The 19,069-nt window shown below is 37.1% G+C and overlaps 1 protein-coding gene across 1 annotated transcript in view; it reads right to left on the bottom strand.

Annotated features, from left to right (window-relative positions):
* Positions 1-3,979: 3,979 nt before the first annotated feature.
* Positions 3,980-19,069, bottom strand: part of LOC149787937 (uncharacterized) — a 29,450-nt gene continuing 14,360 nt past the window's right edge. Inside the window, exons 3-4 of the mRNA XM_089974196.1 lie at positions 17,395-17,591; positions 3,980-9,987 (exon numbers count right to left, since the gene is read on the bottom strand). Coding sequence (XP_089830322.1) covers positions 9,836-9,987; positions 17,395-17,591 — 349 coding nt within the window. The 3' untranslated portion in view covers positions 3,980-9,835. The remainder of the gene's footprint in view (positions 9,988-17,394; positions 17,592-19,069) is intronic.

Raw genomic sequence — 19,069 nt, 5'->3', positions numbered from 1 at the left:
CGCTCAGGCTAATTAGATACTAGTTTTGCACTGTTCGTTGTCAGTTTATTGCATTTATCTTAACCAATCCCTGACACGCGTGATCCCTTGCTGGATCCAGTGCACCTGAAAGGACTGTTATTCGCCATATGATTTGTATTTTTTAATATATATATATATATATATATATATATATATATATATATATATATATATATATATATATATATAACTTTTTTTCATCCGAGACAGGATGAGGAACGATCATTAAAGAAAATCATTGACTGTGACGTTGAACTAATGCACACAAATTAGACGGTTAATGCAAATACATTAAGTTTTAATAACGTATACAATAAAAAATCATTTTAATCTCTCATTAGCGGAAATCTCGGCCTTATTTGTGCTATTATCTTTCGTATGGGTATGATTATTTTCAAAGCCTTTAAGAGTCTGGTTACCTTTATATCCTGTTTGTGTATGATTCGCATTAACTGGATTTAAATCTGATTTCAGTACTTTTATAGTCTGTACGAGTGTAATTCGCATTAACTCCGTTTTATTCTGATTTGATTTACGATGTTTGCCAGAGTTCAATATTGTGAATTCATGCAAGGGTAGAGCATAGCAATACAAATATCAAATTTAAAATAATGAAGCTCAGGGAATGAATACACGGCGATTGCATCTCTTGTACCCTTGCCTCAATATTCCGATTGATTGATTTGTGCTTTAAAAAAACGAAGTCTGAAAAGTGATGAGCAAAATGACAAGAAGAATATAATCCTCCATTCAAATAGCAGTCGACATTTTGATATCAGTGTTGTTTAAAGAAAAGGAAATAAAATGACACGTCTGTGATCATGTGAAGCGGACTTTCTAGGCCCATATGGTGACAGACATAACGGATGAACTAAGAACACAATCTGTCTTCACTTTTCTGAACATTAGGGGAAACAGTAAACGAGAACTCGTATGAAATTTGCACATGTGTTAGGCAATTTAAAAAAATTCTTCTGCTAAAACATCAAGCAGGTTCATGATTCCTCTTGTAGTTTCTGAGGACTTTGAAGATGCGGAAATTTGGCTAAATCTGGGGTTTTAGACAAGCATTAGTCCATTTAGAAATAATAATTAAGCGTTCGTTTCCCAGTGTTTAATTTTATCACATGCATGTATGTCACAGAGGATGCAGTGATTTGGGTATAACAATAACAAATGCCCTTGCAAATCTCAAAGTACCGCTAATTTGGGAGCCAAAATCAGCCCTTATCCAACAATGTCTTTGAATAATTAACTCAGTATCATTCTAAACCAGAACAAAAGTTTATTGCAGGTCATATTTAGATGTGTCTGCCAGTAAAGAAAAATCTTTCCAAATGGTATTCCTAAGAGGGATGGATTTCAAGGTGTAAACACTGTGCGGAGACGTTAAATGAAAATTACCAGTTTTACACAGCTGGTACCTACATGTAAACTTTGTCAAATGATGTACACACAAGTAAATGTAATGAAATGGAAAAAGGAAAATAGATATTACGAACGAAGATACATTAAAAAAATTGAAGAGAAAATAGAAAGAGAACTAAGGCGAACTTGTTGAACGAAATAAATGATACACGTCCAAGACCATGTAATTGACTATACTCATGGGCTACAGTAAGGAAACCGGTTTTTGAGATCAGCAAAATTTTGCTACGTTGTTAAACCGGAAATTGAAGCAAAGATTTCTCTCACACACAAACTTAAGAAGATTTTTAGTGACATTTTGGAAAGTGATTTGGATTTGGATTTTTAAAGTAGCTTAAACAATTTTTCAGTCATATCGCTATTTTGGAGAGTGGAGAGAGATAGGCAGGAGAGATATTTCATAGAATGAAAATACTTCCACCGTATCATGTTTGGTACATTTCTTGGGACATTTGAGCATACTTATGTTTAAAAAGTTGAGTATGCAATGTCCATATAAATCGAGCAATAAGCGAGATAAATAGTGAAAATATGGTGATTGTGTCTTTTCTCATTTTGTTCATCGCAGCTTTTGACAATATTAGACAATCATTGGAGAACTTGACCCTACCTTAGTGAGTCTGACAATCTTCATTTTTCTAAGAACACATTTAGTCATAGATTGTAGATTGTGTATGTGTGTAAGTGTAAGAGAGAGAGAGAGAGAGAGAGAGAGAGAGAGTCGTGAAAATATTTCGGTCTACGCCTTGACTAAGTTAATAACAGGTCATTTTACAAAAACTAGCTCATGACATACCGTAACAATGGGATGAATGAAAAATATACCCGCCACTTACAAAACTGTATTGAGTGACGGTAAATATTGGATGTGTTTGTGCGAACATTGAATCTACGCGTGGTAAAGAATGGTCATAGTGTAGCTAGGCAATTCAACCATGTGTGATGTTATAAAGCTCGGATTCACAAGACGATAGCCTTTATTTGAATTTGGACGACCTGTCGTATTTTAACTACGGCATTTCCTTTATTGTGTCTATCTGCAGATTCTTTGTGCGAAATTTATTCTCAGTACATACAATGATATTCCTGTGGACTTTTCCGTGATACGTTTTTAAAATTTCATTCCAATTTGTATTCATGGAAGATATACCAAAACGTAACTTGCTATCTCTTGATTTGATTTTTTAAAAGTATGAATAAGATATGAATATATACAGAAAATTTTGTAATGTGTCAATCTCTCTCTTTTTTCCTCTCTCCCACTATTTTTCACACATATATATGCACATTTGTGTATTGTACAAATATCTGGCACACACCCACCGCTCTCCCCCCCCCCCCCCGTTACATTCTCTCTTTTTCAATGTTTTGGCGACAGCGTTCTCAGATATATAAAGAATGTCACAACCGTGAAAAGCCACGATCAAATCTTGCTAAGATAGTCTACGATCGTCAAAACCAACGGTGAACAAACTGAGAAAATTCACAATTGCTCTTTTGATTCTAGATTGATGATTTTACGCTGATTTCTTTTGTATATCTGCATACTTCAAGGTCCGTATTATTCGAATGTACAAAGAAATGTACCAAGCAATATAAAAATGAATTACTTGTCACGATATTTATGACCAGTCTCTCTCTCTCAATTTTGAGGTGTTTCTTCATAGATACGTTTCGTTGATCCTATGAAATCGAAAGTTTAGGTTCCAACACAGGAACAGAAAAATTTCAGAATCAGTCTTTAGCTTGACGAAGAGAACAAAAGTATATCCGAAGTATAACTATGCTATATATGTCATAAATCTTAGTTTCATCCCAAACTTCTGCTTAGAAGCAAATGTAGCAATCGCCGCTGAAAAAATAAACCGGTTTACAAAAGGAAAGCCAAGATTACAGTTGGTGATATTTTGAATAATTATAACAATGTAATTTTTGACACAAATGCCAAAACTGTGCTGAATTAGCTCGACTTGTTTTCTCAAAATAACACTGGTCTTCAGAAACTGATAATAGAATAACGTACCAACCTTTCCGAAAAATCACAAGGGAAAGCCAGTAAATTTGACTTATTTGTCGCTCAAACAAGCCAGATTAAGAATCAATGTACTTTTCTCATTAAATGTGCTGCCTGTGAATTGGCTTAAATAGAAAATGACTCGCGCTTATCAGACAAAACATGTTACAGTTGCATTGCTAGCCAGATTAACTCACCACAAGTGAACCTACGACATAATATTAATTTCGTCAGAGAGCAGAGAACATATAATCTCTTAATTAAGAAACGCCACCTATTACACTGTTACGTAAATATAGACTCGTCATATGATCGATAAATACTATGAAACAATTTTCACAAAAAATAGTTTTTTTATCTATAACTTAAAGAATACCGCCTAATGTTAACTCCGACAGACATCCAAAATCAATTTACCCTGTTTAACACGGAAGTTAACACAGACCCAAAGGATATTTTGTTACTCATTTTGACCAATGTAGTTGGGATTTGGGGGTAATGATTATGTACAACACAATATTTTTATCGTTTATTGTTATATTTGCCAAATCATACAAATATGAAGGAAACCTTACAGCTTACATGATTGAAATAAGGCAAAAGAACTGCAACTAGACTAAATGTCTAATTTTTTTAAACTAGAAAATGCTATGTAAATCAAGATACTAACTTGCCAATATGAATTATTAGTTTAGCCCTGGATGCCCAAAGGGGAGATAACATGCGAGCTAGTAATCAATAGATCTAATACACAGAAGTATAACATACTGTTTAGGTTGTACTTTAAGTTACAATAATGGAACTAACCGAAAGTCTACCTTAGATTCATCTTAACTGTCCTGCTCACCGTCGATTTATTTTGAAGGAAATGACAAGTTAGGATAAGATCCGTCTCTGACCCCTCATCATATCCACATGAAACTTGTCAGACTTATGATGTCCTTATCTCTTCCTGAAACATATATTTTATGTTGTTTTTTTTTCCTTCTCCAAAGAGCTCTTGATATAAACGAAACCAAATACTACAAAGTCATTGTTTTCTACTTCGTTGTGGCACTCACCTTCATGGGTTATAGATATGTCGACTAAAAATACCAGTCACGCCTATTACCACCGACAAATGCATACCTTAAATTGTTAAGTTACATACAATGTGCGTGCAAGTCAATGATAAGACTTTTAAAATTTCGTAATTGTTTTCCAGCATTGTTTACAATGATGTGAATGATTCCAATGAATACGGTCGATTACCTCTGAGATCTATTTTTGTTTCGTTAATATTTTTGGTGTCAAATTATTGCCAGAATCGCCACAAAGCAAAGAAGACAGTTTGTGCAGTTCTTAACCATTTTCATCACAAAATGCCATTTAACATTTTGCACATTAGTAATAGTCGTGTTGCTACGTGTATATAGTGAAGAATTAAAAATTATCCAGTCAGAGACCAAAAATGTTTTGTGTATGTATCGTTGAGAGAGAGAGAGAGAGAGAGCTGTCAAACAAATGGTGTGTGAGACACCTGTGCAATATGGTTTTATTATTGATACAACTGGCACTAGTTTCTTACTTTATAACAAAAGACACTGAAGAACGGATGGAATAAATACAAACACAGTACTACTGATCAATACAAATACATTTTCTTCCAGTGCTAACAGCTCCTCATAGCCCTAATCCAAAACCTTAGTTACAAATTTTCATTGATATCATCAATGTGACGTAAGTATTAAGCACTCAGCACTGTCTCGTTCAATATAAAAGAAAACATAAAAAGGGTGTGTAGTGTATCCTTTAGGTTCCAACATATTCAGTAGTCAATATAATCATAAAACGGGGCTAGAGTTTTGGGTAAGAATTTACTGCTATATCGATGCATTTATATCCCCGAGTTTTTAAATAAGAAACTTAAGGATGATTCATTATGAATATTCAAATTTTCACATGGCAATATCTCTTTGCAGTATGTACTTTACATTTCCAAAATCTTTTACTTCAAATAAACAGTGTCATATGACATAGAATGTCAAATTGACACGTGAACATAGAACAAAACCTTGAGAACTCTACCACCACCTTTTAGTGATTATCGATTAAATCATTAAAGAGGGACAGGGAAATTAGTAAATATTCAGGTGTAAAAATTGTCAAATATGTTTTATATGTGCATCACAAGTATTTATATGCATTCACGCGTGATAATAGACGTCGAAGTGCAATGAGAGTCAACATCAAGTGAGATATATGACGTGAAAAAATATATACGCTAATTCAAGTTGTCTACAAACCTGTAGGTGTTATTGATGATGGGTTGGATATGTATTATATAATATGCTTATCTTAACCTTCGTGATCGTGAGCAGCATTGAAAATGCTTGAATTGGTCAATAACAAGAGATAAGATAAGCAATGGAAACAGGAAAGACAGATGGTTTTAGGGCTAGAGACTGGAAGGTAGATGAAAACGACTGAATTAATCCAAATCACTAACAACACCATGGATGAAATTTTAAATAATATTTTCGTGAGAGTTACTGAATGGTAGTAAGTGATCTTTATGGCAGAAATGCAACTAAAACAAAGGAACCATTATTATAAGATCCATAATGGGAAGGTGAGCAAGACAAAAGGCAAGATGAATCCAACGTCAACAAATCACTTGAGAAAGTAATGTCACAAAACCCAAATTATTCACAAAGAGGTAAAGATGTATAGTGTTGAAGATGTTGGACAAGATTGTAAACGTTCAGAAATATTAACATAAAACATATCCGAATGATTAAAAAGCTAACCAAATGTCTACAGTATCATACTATGTTGAAATAACACACAGTGCAATTAATGAAACCAATTTAAATAGCTCAAGCTGTACGATCTTTTACATGATACGCAGCTGAGTAGCTTTTTAAATATCTTGTTAATTTGTTGAAAACGTAAAATTAAATCTGTGTTCAATGCTGCTTAGAAAACAAAACATGCACTAAAGAAGCAAAAGTGTAAGGTTCGTTTCAGTTTTCAAAACTGATGAGATAACAAAACATTACAAATCAAGTCATTGGATAGCACAACAATTAACACAACTTAAAAACAACAGGGAAACCTTCGCACATGGATTGGTAAAAGGCAGAAACATTACTTTGTTAATAGTATGCAACGATTCAACAAAACATTTTTGCAATATCTTAACATTGCATTTCTGAACAGGGTAGTTGTGGCATCTTTCGGAGATTTTCGCTTGTATAATTACAAACGGTTCGATTGTGTGTGCTTGGTGGTAGTAGTATTTATAGATGCCTATGGGACATCCATCTTAAACAGCATAAATACATAATATATTTCTGCGACAATTTAACATTAAGCCGCCGTCTTGCAATTTATAGGGAAAAGTCTTTTGTTAAAAAGTTGGTTGATTTATTTTCAGACGATAAGTCGGTGTGTTTACAATAGTATAATCTGTTACATTTCTTTGGTGAGAAATGTTAGTTGGGATGCGTCTTTTCACTCAGCGATGTGAATATTATTACATCCCAGGATTATCATGTGTGAGGCGTCTGGCTGGCTGGAAAAATAAGTGTTATAGGTTTTGTCTGGTTAACGGAAACGATTTTCTATTTTAGGTACCGGACCACAAATTACTTTAAAGCCAGAGAACCCGTCTAATTGTGGCGGAATAAACATGCGGTACTAAATATTGTGGGATACACCCATAGGCTAGTAAATGTAACTAAATTTCTTCCATTACACATTTCATGAAATTCAATCTATGTTCTATTATTGATAACAAAATATGCACATTTATTTTGCTATCCTTTATATAATTACGTACTGACAATATATCATATGGATTCTTGATGCGAGGTGATGTTATTAGGCGCAGACCAAGGAGTGCGTCTGTTTAGGAGTACGAGGCTTTAAAAAATGCATAAAATCACCGGTATTCGAAGGCCGAAAACGATTTTTCCAACTCCGATGAACGGAAGCATGTGTGGGCTGTATGCCAAACTAATGAAGAACTTATCTTTATGTTTAATATATTACCATCCCGTTCTCTAGGAAATTCATTATTGGTCCCATCAGTTTAACCAATTTATCGGTCAAAATTATTTTAGAACAACTACCCCCTCCCAAAAAACTTGTTCATTTATAATGTGGTTTGTTTGAGTGACAAATGTACCAGCTTCATTGGTAATGTATTGTGTTTGCTTTTATAAAAGGTTGCCAGATTTTTCATTTATCAGTTCCATTCTGTGTTATTTTGAAACATATTCTAATTAATACAGTACAATTTGGCGTGTGTGTCACGTTAATATTTAGAAGAAGAAAAAAAAAAAAAAACAACCCCAAACAGACGACAGATTACAAGTACAAATGGCATAGGTGTCATTCAAACAAAACAGATTAAAAAGGACTTTGCTTTTCTAATAAATTTTGCTATCTGCGAATGGATTAAAACAGAAAATCGCTGATGTTAAACAACATATAACCATTGTACAATAACATTTCGAGCCACACAGAATCACCACACGTAATGAACCTTCGACATAATATTCATTTCCGTCAGAGGGCAGGTACACTCTAATCTATTATATTTCTCGCCAAAGAAACACCATATATTCTTACAAAATCTCGACAAAGAAATTTACCTAGAATATACATCATTTGGTGAATGCAATTTAAAGATGAAAATCGAATTGAAATTGGTAGTGGACATAGATGGCTGTCTAGTGATAATTTTTTTCTTTATATTTACTTCTTTCAATTCTGATTTTAGACGAAAAGACAACAATGTAAGCAATATTTACAGCATAAAAGAAACAGCAAACAAACAAGCGAATTGTAATAAACTGGGTAAAAACTGTAAAGTAAAATTTTAGTAAAATTTACAAGAGGTTAGCTCACAGCTCAGGCAAAGAATTAAAGCTTCATTGAATATTAATATGATGAAAATGATTGGCTTTACGATAAGCGGTTGGTTCTATTGTTAAATAGTTGGATTTACTTGAAGATATTGAAGTCGATAATAACATTATGATTCTCGTTTTTAAAAATAGAACTTTTGGATCAGTGGGCACTGCTAATGTTTATAAAGGATTAATCGTATGTCCCCTAGAAATGTCACAATATCTCCACTCAAAAGCACAAACATCGGTTGTTTCATTTTCATTGAGGAAGCACTATCGTATCGTGTGCCATTTGATTATTACATTATCACCTTCGTTCATCAGACGGAGATCGTAATGAAAACATATGTATTTCTGTAAAGAGTTTTACACTTTATATAAACATGATTGATTTTAGAGGTATTTTCGAAGAGTTGTTAGTTTCTGAATAAACGATAAAAAAACTGATTTATAAGAAAAATGTTTAGTAGTGAATGGCATAAGACAGGTGTAGAATTATTTTCAAAATCTTATGACATTTTAATATTACAGAGGGAAACTTTATTTAGATGGGAGGTGAATGCTATGCTTTTTATCGAAATGAAACGCTAAATATATTTGAAGAAAGTCTATATTTTAAAACATTTCATTTACACAAAGCAATAATTTTCTTGGAGTTCAATATAAAAAACTGCTTAAACGATTGCATTAAAATTGCATTGGAAAAAAATTTCAGCATCTATAGAAATCCATCCCTATTTTGTATGTAGAAGAAAAGATAGTTAAACATATTTGTGTGCTTTCAAAATAGAATAATATTAAACAAGAGGGAGTGGATGGAATAATTCTTACCGATTTCCAACCTCTCTCAAAATGGCTCATTAATCTTTAAGACTAATTCATTCTAAGAAACAAAATCACAGTATTTCTACGTAAGTATTAATTTTTTTCTTCAGTGATGTTTATGACAGAAATACGTGTGACTTTTCAAAGTTAGTCGCACACTGTGATTTATATAATATCTCAATTATATACCATAAAAGAATATTATATCTATTGAACCTATTGGAACAAAACAATGAAGACATAATTTTATCGAAAAAATTCAGAGCTGATATGAAGATCTAATGCATTTACTTTAAAAAATTAAATATCCATCATTATCCGTAACCAAACATTTGCAAGTGTATTCTTGTGTAAAACAATATAAATCCCACCCTCCAGGAATGAATGTAAACGTCGATGTAACAAGTTATTGAATGTTGCCTTTCGAATGCTTTAACTTTCTTTCTAAGTGGGTTTTAAGATAAACAATTGTTTTAAAAATAAAATTGGCTATGTCTTCAATGTTTCACCGTCAGAAGTATACTGCTATTACAAACACAGATTTTGGGTGTTTGGAAGTCTTTTCCATAAAAGTGGAAAGGAGAATATTTATGAATCTTTATCTCGTTGTATTGGAAAGGAATTGAAGAACTCGGTTTTCGCTCTATTTCTAGGGATTATACGGTGGTGGAGCTTCTGCTGTGAGAGTTTCTGTTCTTGGGATGTAACCGGATGGCAATGTTGCGAACCTGGTCGGCTGCTCGTATGCGTAAGGCCCAGTCTGGGGCACATTTGGGTTGTACACTGGTCTTCCGGTCACGCCTGGACACAATAACAAGCACGCATTATGTATGCACAAATTGCAGACATTTATAATGCAACAATTAACTACGTGCATGGAAATGACAATACGGCTAACCTCCACACTACCTACAAACGTTAACTTTTAACATTTTTGATAATCATTCATTTGGTCAATTATAACTATTATCATCCGTGCAAGTTGGGATAGTTAATGTTCATGTTTGATTTCTAGTTTTCTAACATGAATAAATTTCAATTTCACACAAAGCGATTACAGACTTATGATACTTGAAAAAGAAGAAACAAAAACATTACCTTCAAAATAATTATTACGAAAGTCGAGAAATATAAGTGTTTTAAATGAGATGGTAAAAAATAAGGTCAATCCTTGGGTAACACAAATGTTTATCCAAGCACATGTTTTGAATTTCTATTACTGACTGACGCAGAACAATTTAAACTATCATCAACATCGCAACCATCGCCGATCCAATCCCCGTCAGTAATGTAGTTGAGGGAGTCAAAACTGGGGACTAATCACAGTTAACCCCTTCTCGACCCCATGAATTTGCCCCTGCTTCAAACGGCCGTGCATCTGTGAAGAATCCCCACAGGCATACGAATACAGATGGTGGAAATGGTGTACAGTAGGTGTTACTTTGAAGTCTGAATATATATATATATATATATATATATATATATATATATATATATATATATATATATATATATATATATAGAGAGAGAGAGAGAGAGAGAGAGAGAGAGAGAGAGAGAGAGAGATTACCATGTAAGCTCCAAGGATTGAAACGAAACGTATTGGTAAAGAATTTGTGCTTGCAGCTAAAGCGGAAATCAAATTGTCCAACCAGTGGTGCTTTTGTAAAGTTACAGAAACGATTAATTCAATATTTAGTATGAATGCGCCATATCGATTCATAAAATGGCCAAAATATGCTGCATAGTTTATTCAGCTACATATCCGAAGCCCCTTAAAAGTCAACTGAGACAGGGATCGCGACGAAAACTTGGTGAGGAATAAAACAAAGAATGTGACAAGTCATTCTATGATATTGTGTAAGAAAACACAGTAATCGTTGCCGTAACACGAGTCCCCAACGAGCAAAAAAATCAAACTACCCAGCGAAGATAGCGGAATACTCAGCAGCGAAACATCATGCAAATAATCACAAAGATAAGCCTCGAAAATATCTACCGCACATGCGTGAACTTGACATTCGCAACACAGAATTCTCTGTACAGGTCATTGAGGTTGGTACGCTTGAACGAATCAGTCATGACAGGGCTGTTAATGTGTTTGCTTGGAACATATGCCTTCAGTCGATTATACTGTTCCCACTTGGATGAGTGCCCTTGGAGACAAAAAGAAAACGTAGATGGCTCTGATGTCCTAGTGGCGCGATACCATTATGTCTGGATAAAATCTTTCCCCGAAAGCCCTAACGTCACAGCAACCACAAACGAAAAGGTTTCTGTGTCGACGCTGCATGTATGTATTTAGCATCGAGCAACTGACTTTTACTACGGCGAGTCAGCCAGAAGCCGACGTGTGCGATTATGCCCAAACCTGCAAGAATGTTCTGGAAACCAAAGCGGTACGACGGAAGATATATGTCATTTATGCTTGGACGTTTCTGGAGAAGCTTCTCTTATCGACTACCAGGAAACACCTTTGGTTCCATAAAATACAATAAAATTTGTCAACAAGGTCCCACGTGTGCTTCCTTACTCTGTTGTAAAATGCGATGTAGAAATTGAGCCGACACTATTATACCTCAGCAAGGACACGGTTGAGATTGATTTTAAATCAAATGATGTTAAAGAGAAATGGATGCAACTACAGCTTTCGTCGCCCGCGCACATGATTATGACCAATGATGACAATGGTGCGTTTTCCGCGGCGATTCATTTGTTGGAGCTGTGATGATCCCTCTAGTATGAACCGCTCTAGAGTTAGAGTTCGTGATCACTGATCACTGCCATATCACTAGCGTGTACAGATCAGTCGCACACAACACATGTAATCTTAAGCTGGGAAGTTACCCAAAAGAACAAGAATTTTGTTCGTGCTTTATAACCTAAGCTGGTATGATGGTTACGTAATCAAGTGGGGAATCCCAACAGGAATAAGTGCGATTCCAAACAAGATGAAAAACTATATGCCGTTTCGTTTAGTCAGCTGCATTTTGTCAGTTCCATTCTAGATTAAATCACGAAAAAACTTGCGACAGACAGAGACAACATTATTATGATTACACGTCCGCCAATACGTTGACGTTTTACAAATGGCGACTGAACGTTCAAGTTGCTTATGAGCAAATACATCTATCCGTACGAGTACACGAGCGAGTGGAAGAAGTTTTCTGAGATTATTTTATCACCGATTGAGACTTCTGTTCGTCGCTATTCCATGAAAGAATTTCCGACGACGACTTCGCTTATGCGAACAATTTCTGTTCCGCGTTTGGTTTCCAAAATCTCGATAACTACTACGACTTGTATCTACCCATAGATGTGTTGCCGCTCATGGATGTCATTGGAGTCATTTGTGATATGGCCTTAGGATGCGTTGCTACTAGAAACCAAGAATGAGCTGGAACTATACACGGACATTGACCAACATTTGTTCATCGAACGTGGTATCAGCAGCGGGATTTCCGTGGTGAGTAACCTTTACGCTCATGTACCAATCCTTGATCGGCTGGATAGGATCTTAACCTCCCAAACAGTTACATCATGCATCTTCCCGTTGGTGAGTTTGGATGGATCGATTCAGTAGAAGCTTGCTTCTCACAGACGTAAGCGAATATGAAAACAACAGTGATCATAGATACTTCTTTGAAGTCGACATTGACTACCATGACGAGGTTCACCACACTCATGATTATTATCCACTGGCCACGGAAGCGCTTTCCATTTTCCACTTGTGGTTGTCGCCCTACCAGTGTGGACTTGTGGACAGCTCCGGTGGCAAGTTCATCGAATGCACCAAACTTATTTTGAATCGGTGCCTAAAGCTCAACTATGACGTCCGTGCATGAGATCTGCAGTTGTGTATGCAGTTGGGACTGTCTGTGTTGCGATTCCATTTGGTGTTGTGGTTTTGCCAGCCTCGATGGATGAACCATTAGTGTCATAGGAACACGAATTTGAAAAGGACCTCTTCAAGCTGCTGAAAAATGTCATGTTTAAAGAAAAAGATGAAAAATCTGCTGGTTGATTGGCATCTCATAATTCGACTCATGTATAATATTCAATGGATGGCTTGTTGCCATACACAGCAGGAAATCTCAGTTAAAGTTAACAAAACCCATTTACGTTGGCATGTCCGTATTTGATCAGCAAAATATGGTCATGGACAAGTTCTGCTATTTCTCGATCAAGAAGCAGGATTGAGAGATAATGTACGCGGATACTGGCTCGTTGCTGATGTATATCATGAATATCACCACCAGTGAAGTCTACACGGACCATGACGCGTCATTGCTTGCCTCCGAGTTGAACTTCAGCGCGTACCAGAAGGATAATTCGTTGTTCACCAGCATCAATAAGAACGTCGTGGAAATATTTCAAGACGAATGCACGGGAATCTCCTTTGCATAATTCACGGAACTGCGGCCAAAACTTGTTCTTGGCTCCAGTAAAAACACCAAATAAATCCAAAGGAGTTTCAGGGGTAGGGGTCCAGAAGGTAATTGAGCGCAACATGTACATTGTTTCGTGACCAGCAAAATGAATTCTCGCAAGTGGAAAATCTTATTCGGTCAAAGAAACCTTTTGTAGGTGCAGATCGTTGCAACACGATAAGTTTGTCTTCGCTCGATACCAAGCGGTGGGTTTTAATCAATTCGCCGACGGTCAAGCCAGGTACGGTTCAAATAACTTTTGTTCGATTGGGAAAGCAACCAAGTCGCACGTGACTATCACAATATATAAGCCAGAATAACAACAAAATGTTTGTGCGTGTGATTTCGATTGTAATGCAGCTGTAACGAATTTTCAGTCATATCGCTACGATGTCTGCAGTGTGGAAGTTTATAGTAATGTCTAGCACTGGGGCATCATGCTGCAGACATAAAGCATGATGTCTCACCCAGTCACATTATTCTGACACCAGGCCGACTAGTCCTATCAATGGCCTCTTAATGCTGAGCGCACAGTAAGGCAACTGTTAGTACCATTTTTATAAGTCTTTGCTGTGACTCGGCCAGGGATTGCACTCGCGACCTCCCGCATCCGTGGCGGACGCTTTAACCACTAGTTCACCGGAGCAGAGCAATAAAAGATCGACACAAATCTGCAAATGTCCCTGTATGACCAACTACCTTGAACCCGATGTATTGCGTTTCGTTGGAACACCTGGACCGATTTAGGAAGTCAGTGGTTTTCGTGCACTTATATGCACGTGCCTATGTGGCTTGTGATAATTGCAATTGATTGATGGGATAATCTCTGACAAGACCATGTTGATGGCGGGAACAGGTGGACAAATGAGAGTAGTTGACTCACATGACCTCAAAGTTTTTTTTTTGTGCCTAAAACTTGTAATGAGTAGTTGAACCTGTAACATATTTAAAAGAATGTCGCACTAGCGTAAACATCTCGGGTTGAACAGAGGTGAACTCGAAAAGATCTCAGCTGTGATGAAACATCAAACCAAAGTTCATTTGAAACTTTCCTCGGAAACGTTTTGCGGTAACGCCCCATCAATTAGCGTTTGTACTAACATAAGTGTAAAATTTGAAGCGACCAAACGTCAACGCCGTGGGATAACTCTTACCCTGTCAGCTTCCGGGGTCGCCGCGATAAAACACCACTGGAGAATATTTCCCTTTATCGCAGCCATTTCAGTGTTGTTGGCGAATGTGACTGTTGCAGTAGAGAAAGCAGCTATGTCAGTGACATCCAAATCGTATCCTGAACAGATCTGATAAGGCTGTCAGAAAGATTTACAGATCAACAAGTAAAGGTAAAGATATTCGACTGTTCGTGCAGAATCACAGCCAAAGTCTCTCGGGGGAAGGTCTTCTGCAACCCGGTTAAGCTTGGACCATGGTACTCGATAACTCGGGTGGGAGATCTCAATCAAAACAGGTCTTCTACTGTAGACGCTGACTTACCATTGATGAATTTCGATTTTCTCTCGACGATAAAATCAGTTAAAATTTTCCGAAGTTATACGTAAATGCCCCCCCCCCCCCCCCGTGAGAAACCGGAATCATTAACATGGATTCGACAACAGGACACAACACTCATTCGGTTACATCCGCGGTAACACCTCGAAACCTTCTGTATTTGGATTTGTACAGTCTTTCACTACGACATGATATCGTTGGTTATCTATGCATATACTTTAGGTCGAGAAAGAATGTTCTCTCGACCGCTTTTTATTCAATTCTGCCTTTGCAAGTTCGAAATAATGGCCCAGTATGTGGGGGTCTCGTACATAAAGCGCTTCGTGCGTTTGCTGGAAGCAGAACTCGCTCACCGACTCCTCCACCCCGCCATGTCTTGTCGCTTTGCGTTGTAACTTTGAAATTACGTTTGAAGTGTATGTGATACAATACCACGGAAAAATATTTCCAGTTTGCATTTACGCACGTGCAAGAGAGATTTCAGCAACATGACGGAGAGTTGCTAATGTGCACTTAACCAGGTTTGCAAATCCTATTTGGTTTAGTTTCGTAAACACATTTTCGCCAACCAAAGTGAGCGTTTGTTGTTTTAAGATAAAACTGACCAATTTAATCGTCCAATGTGGACATCAACGACTTTGATCCAAAGCCGTGAATAACTAATGCGACAAATCTGGCTGAGATCACTGAAACAAATATTACAATGTGCCAGAACAACTAAACAAATGAAAGTTAGAAGTTCTGAAAGTATCGGCGTAGTTGTGGGTGAACGTAATGACACTCTTTCGGAAAGTACCAATGGCCGGAGAAAAATAATTTTCAAGAACATTTTTTTTTCATCTTCAGTTGCATGGCAATTATACTAGTTAAGAAAACTAAGAATTGATTAGCATCGCGAATGCGTTTATCACCCGGCCGAGATTAATTTGGCAAAGCCAGTCAGTTGAGCAATTACAATATGGCGGTGACTAATATTAATAGAATATTTGTGATTAACCAACAAAGCTACCGAAACGAAAAACAATTGAAGCGGAACAAGAGCTGCAAGATGAATCACCAAAGAAAACCGTTGCATACGCGAAATATAAATGCGTGTAAGTTGTCGCGGATTCGATTTATGGACATTCCGCGGCCATAAGTATTAACGTAGGTGATGCTCGAGTGGAGTGAAGGAAACTATTTTAGAAATCCAGTTGGATTTTCTGTCAGAGTTATATCGACAGCAACAGGTGTGGCTGGTGACACAGGAAAAATAATTTTGTTACATTTGCATAAAGAAATACATGTCTATTCGGACACCAAGCTGTATTTGGTGGCCGAAATGGAAACTTTACGACACCTTCGCAAACAAATATGGAGTAGCCAGACAGAACAGAAACATACAAATTCGAGTAAATGGTTACTGGTTCAAAGGAGGTCTCTTGTTAACCCTGTTCCCACAACGGTCTGACGCGAGTAACCAAATTCTGAATCATCCCGGTTTATCCCCGTTTGAAAATCTATGAGGAATTTATCGCGGATTCACGGGCGCGTCAGCGGGTGGTACGTAGTATCATCATGTTGTCCAATATATGACTTACTCAACACGGTTAACTCCATCTTACCCCATGAATTTGACCCGAAGGAGAGGATCGGTCACCGGTTGACAACAGTCATTTCCACTGACTGATTTTGTATGCCTATGGGGATCCATCACAGATACAGACGTTGAAAGCAGGGCCAAAGTCATGCGGTCTAGAATGAGTATATCCCGATCAGTAATCCTGGTCTCAAAGTTATGTTGGACAAGGTGCGCAATTGTTTGAACAAAACGAGACTAAATCGCGGTATTGCATTGATTCCGACTACAGACGTTTAGTACCACTTTCAGTTTCGAACGGCCGCTATTTTGTATCTATAATCTAAACTGTTGTATGATCAGAAAAACAAATGTAAAAATGTTTAGTTCATTATTTGTTAATGTGTATGCAACAATACACTTGCAAACAGCGACCTATCGAAACGGGAAAAGATATTAAACATTAGGAGTCAGAGAAAATACAATACAATGTACATAATCTTGCCAAATTCGACACAACAGCCTCGTGAGATCACAAAGTGCCCAATGTTTGTTTACGAGGCACTAATACAATAACTTGGATTACGATACATATGAAAAGAAATAATAATAATAATAATAATAATAATAATAATAATAATAATAATAATAAACTCGATGCATGGAATATATATAGTACATTTATGTAAGAATGTAAAAAATATAAAATACCTGTAGCTGAAAAATCAGGAGTTACATATGCTGTCTGGCTTGTGCTCGACACAACAAGCACTCTCGAGGGCTGCTGGACCAATATATGTCCCCTTGAAGCATTGCGCCTGCGTCCGAGGCAGATACAACATATAAATATAGTCGCAAGGAACCCGAATCCTCCTACTGTAGCGCCAACGATAATTCCCGAATCATTGCTGAAATAGTGTAGGAAATACAAGATCTTTTAGAACCTGTGTTGTGCTTAAAAATTGCTATAGTGTCTCAAAGTCACTCAAATTAGCCCTGCTAACAGAACGTAAACTTGCCTGTTCTTTTACCAATATGAATCTTCTGTCCCAGACAATCGTTGATTTCCACCCGTTGTCATTGATTCATTATTTCTGTCTTCTGCGCACAAAACCAGACGCAACTGTGTGACTTCCATGAATATCGAATTTCCTGTAAGGTCTCGGCAGCTAAACGATTATTTTGTACTTTCCTCCATCAAATCTAACCTTACCATTTACAAATCATAAGCGGTAATTTATTTTAGTTAAATCCAACAGTCTTCGAGAGTCTCCCTACACACACACACACACATGCCATGTAAGATAAAACACGAAAAGCTACGGAACACAACACTTCAAAAGTAAGTGCAAGAATATTGATTATTTCCTCTGGACCACCAATAAATGGGGGCATACAGTGACCTTCACTATGTGATTGCAAGTGAAAATTGGAAAGAAAAGCAAAAACCTGAAATCATTCCTAAGACGGAAAGTGAATGCTTAAGGTATAGATATCGACAAGGATTTGACACAGAGATGTCCAAAGGACCTGGTGTATAGATATTAAGTAGGTGTTGACACCGAGATGGCAGAGATGTCCAAACGACCTGGTGTCTTGATATTGAGTAGGTATTGACGCAGAGATGTCAAAAGGACATAGTGTATAGATATTGAGTAGGTGTTGACACATAGATGGCAGAGATTTGTTGTTGCAGTGTTAAACGCCAATTTTTTCAACACACGATAGGCTATAGATGGCGGCCAAAATTAATGACGAAGGAAGAACCCGAGAAAGAACCCCCTACCCTCGAGAGGCTACTAACATACCCACATTGGCCGAATTCAAGACGCAAACCTACGCAGACAGAGGTGAGATAGCAGTGATCCGAAACGGAGAGCGCACTATACCAAATGACCTGGTGTATAGATATTGAGTAGGTGTTGACACAAAGATGGCAGAGATGTCCAAATGACCTGGAGTATAGATATTGAGTAGGTGTTGACACAGAGATGACAGAGACGTCCGAATGACCTGGTGTATAGATATTGAGTAGGTGTTGTCACAGAGATGGCAGAGATGTCCAAAGGACCTGGTGAATAGATATTGTAAAGGACTTTACAGAGAGATGGCAGAGATTTGTTGTTGTGCGCTTTAACTCCAATTTTTCAGCACACAATAGGCTATACATGGCTGCCAGTATTAATGGTGGAGGAAGAAACCGGGAACTAATCACCTACCCTCGAGAAGCTACTGGCAAGCTTTCTCACATATCCACATTGGCCGAATCCAAGACAAGAACCTATGCTGACAGAGGTGAGATAGCAGTGATTCGTAATGGAGAGCGCACTACACCGCTCGGCTACTCGGTGCCTCAGATGGCAGAGATGTCCATATGACCTGGTGT

Source organism: Sinohyriopsis cumingii, chromosome 11, assembly GCF_028554795.1.
Source record: "Sinohyriopsis cumingii isolate HCF-2022 chromosome 11, ASM2855479v2, whole genome shotgun sequence".
Taxonomy (NCBI): Eukaryota; Metazoa; Mollusca; class Bivalvia; order Unionida; family Unionidae; genus Sinohyriopsis; species Sinohyriopsis cumingii.
This window is presented reverse-complemented; position numbering and strand designations above follow the sequence as displayed.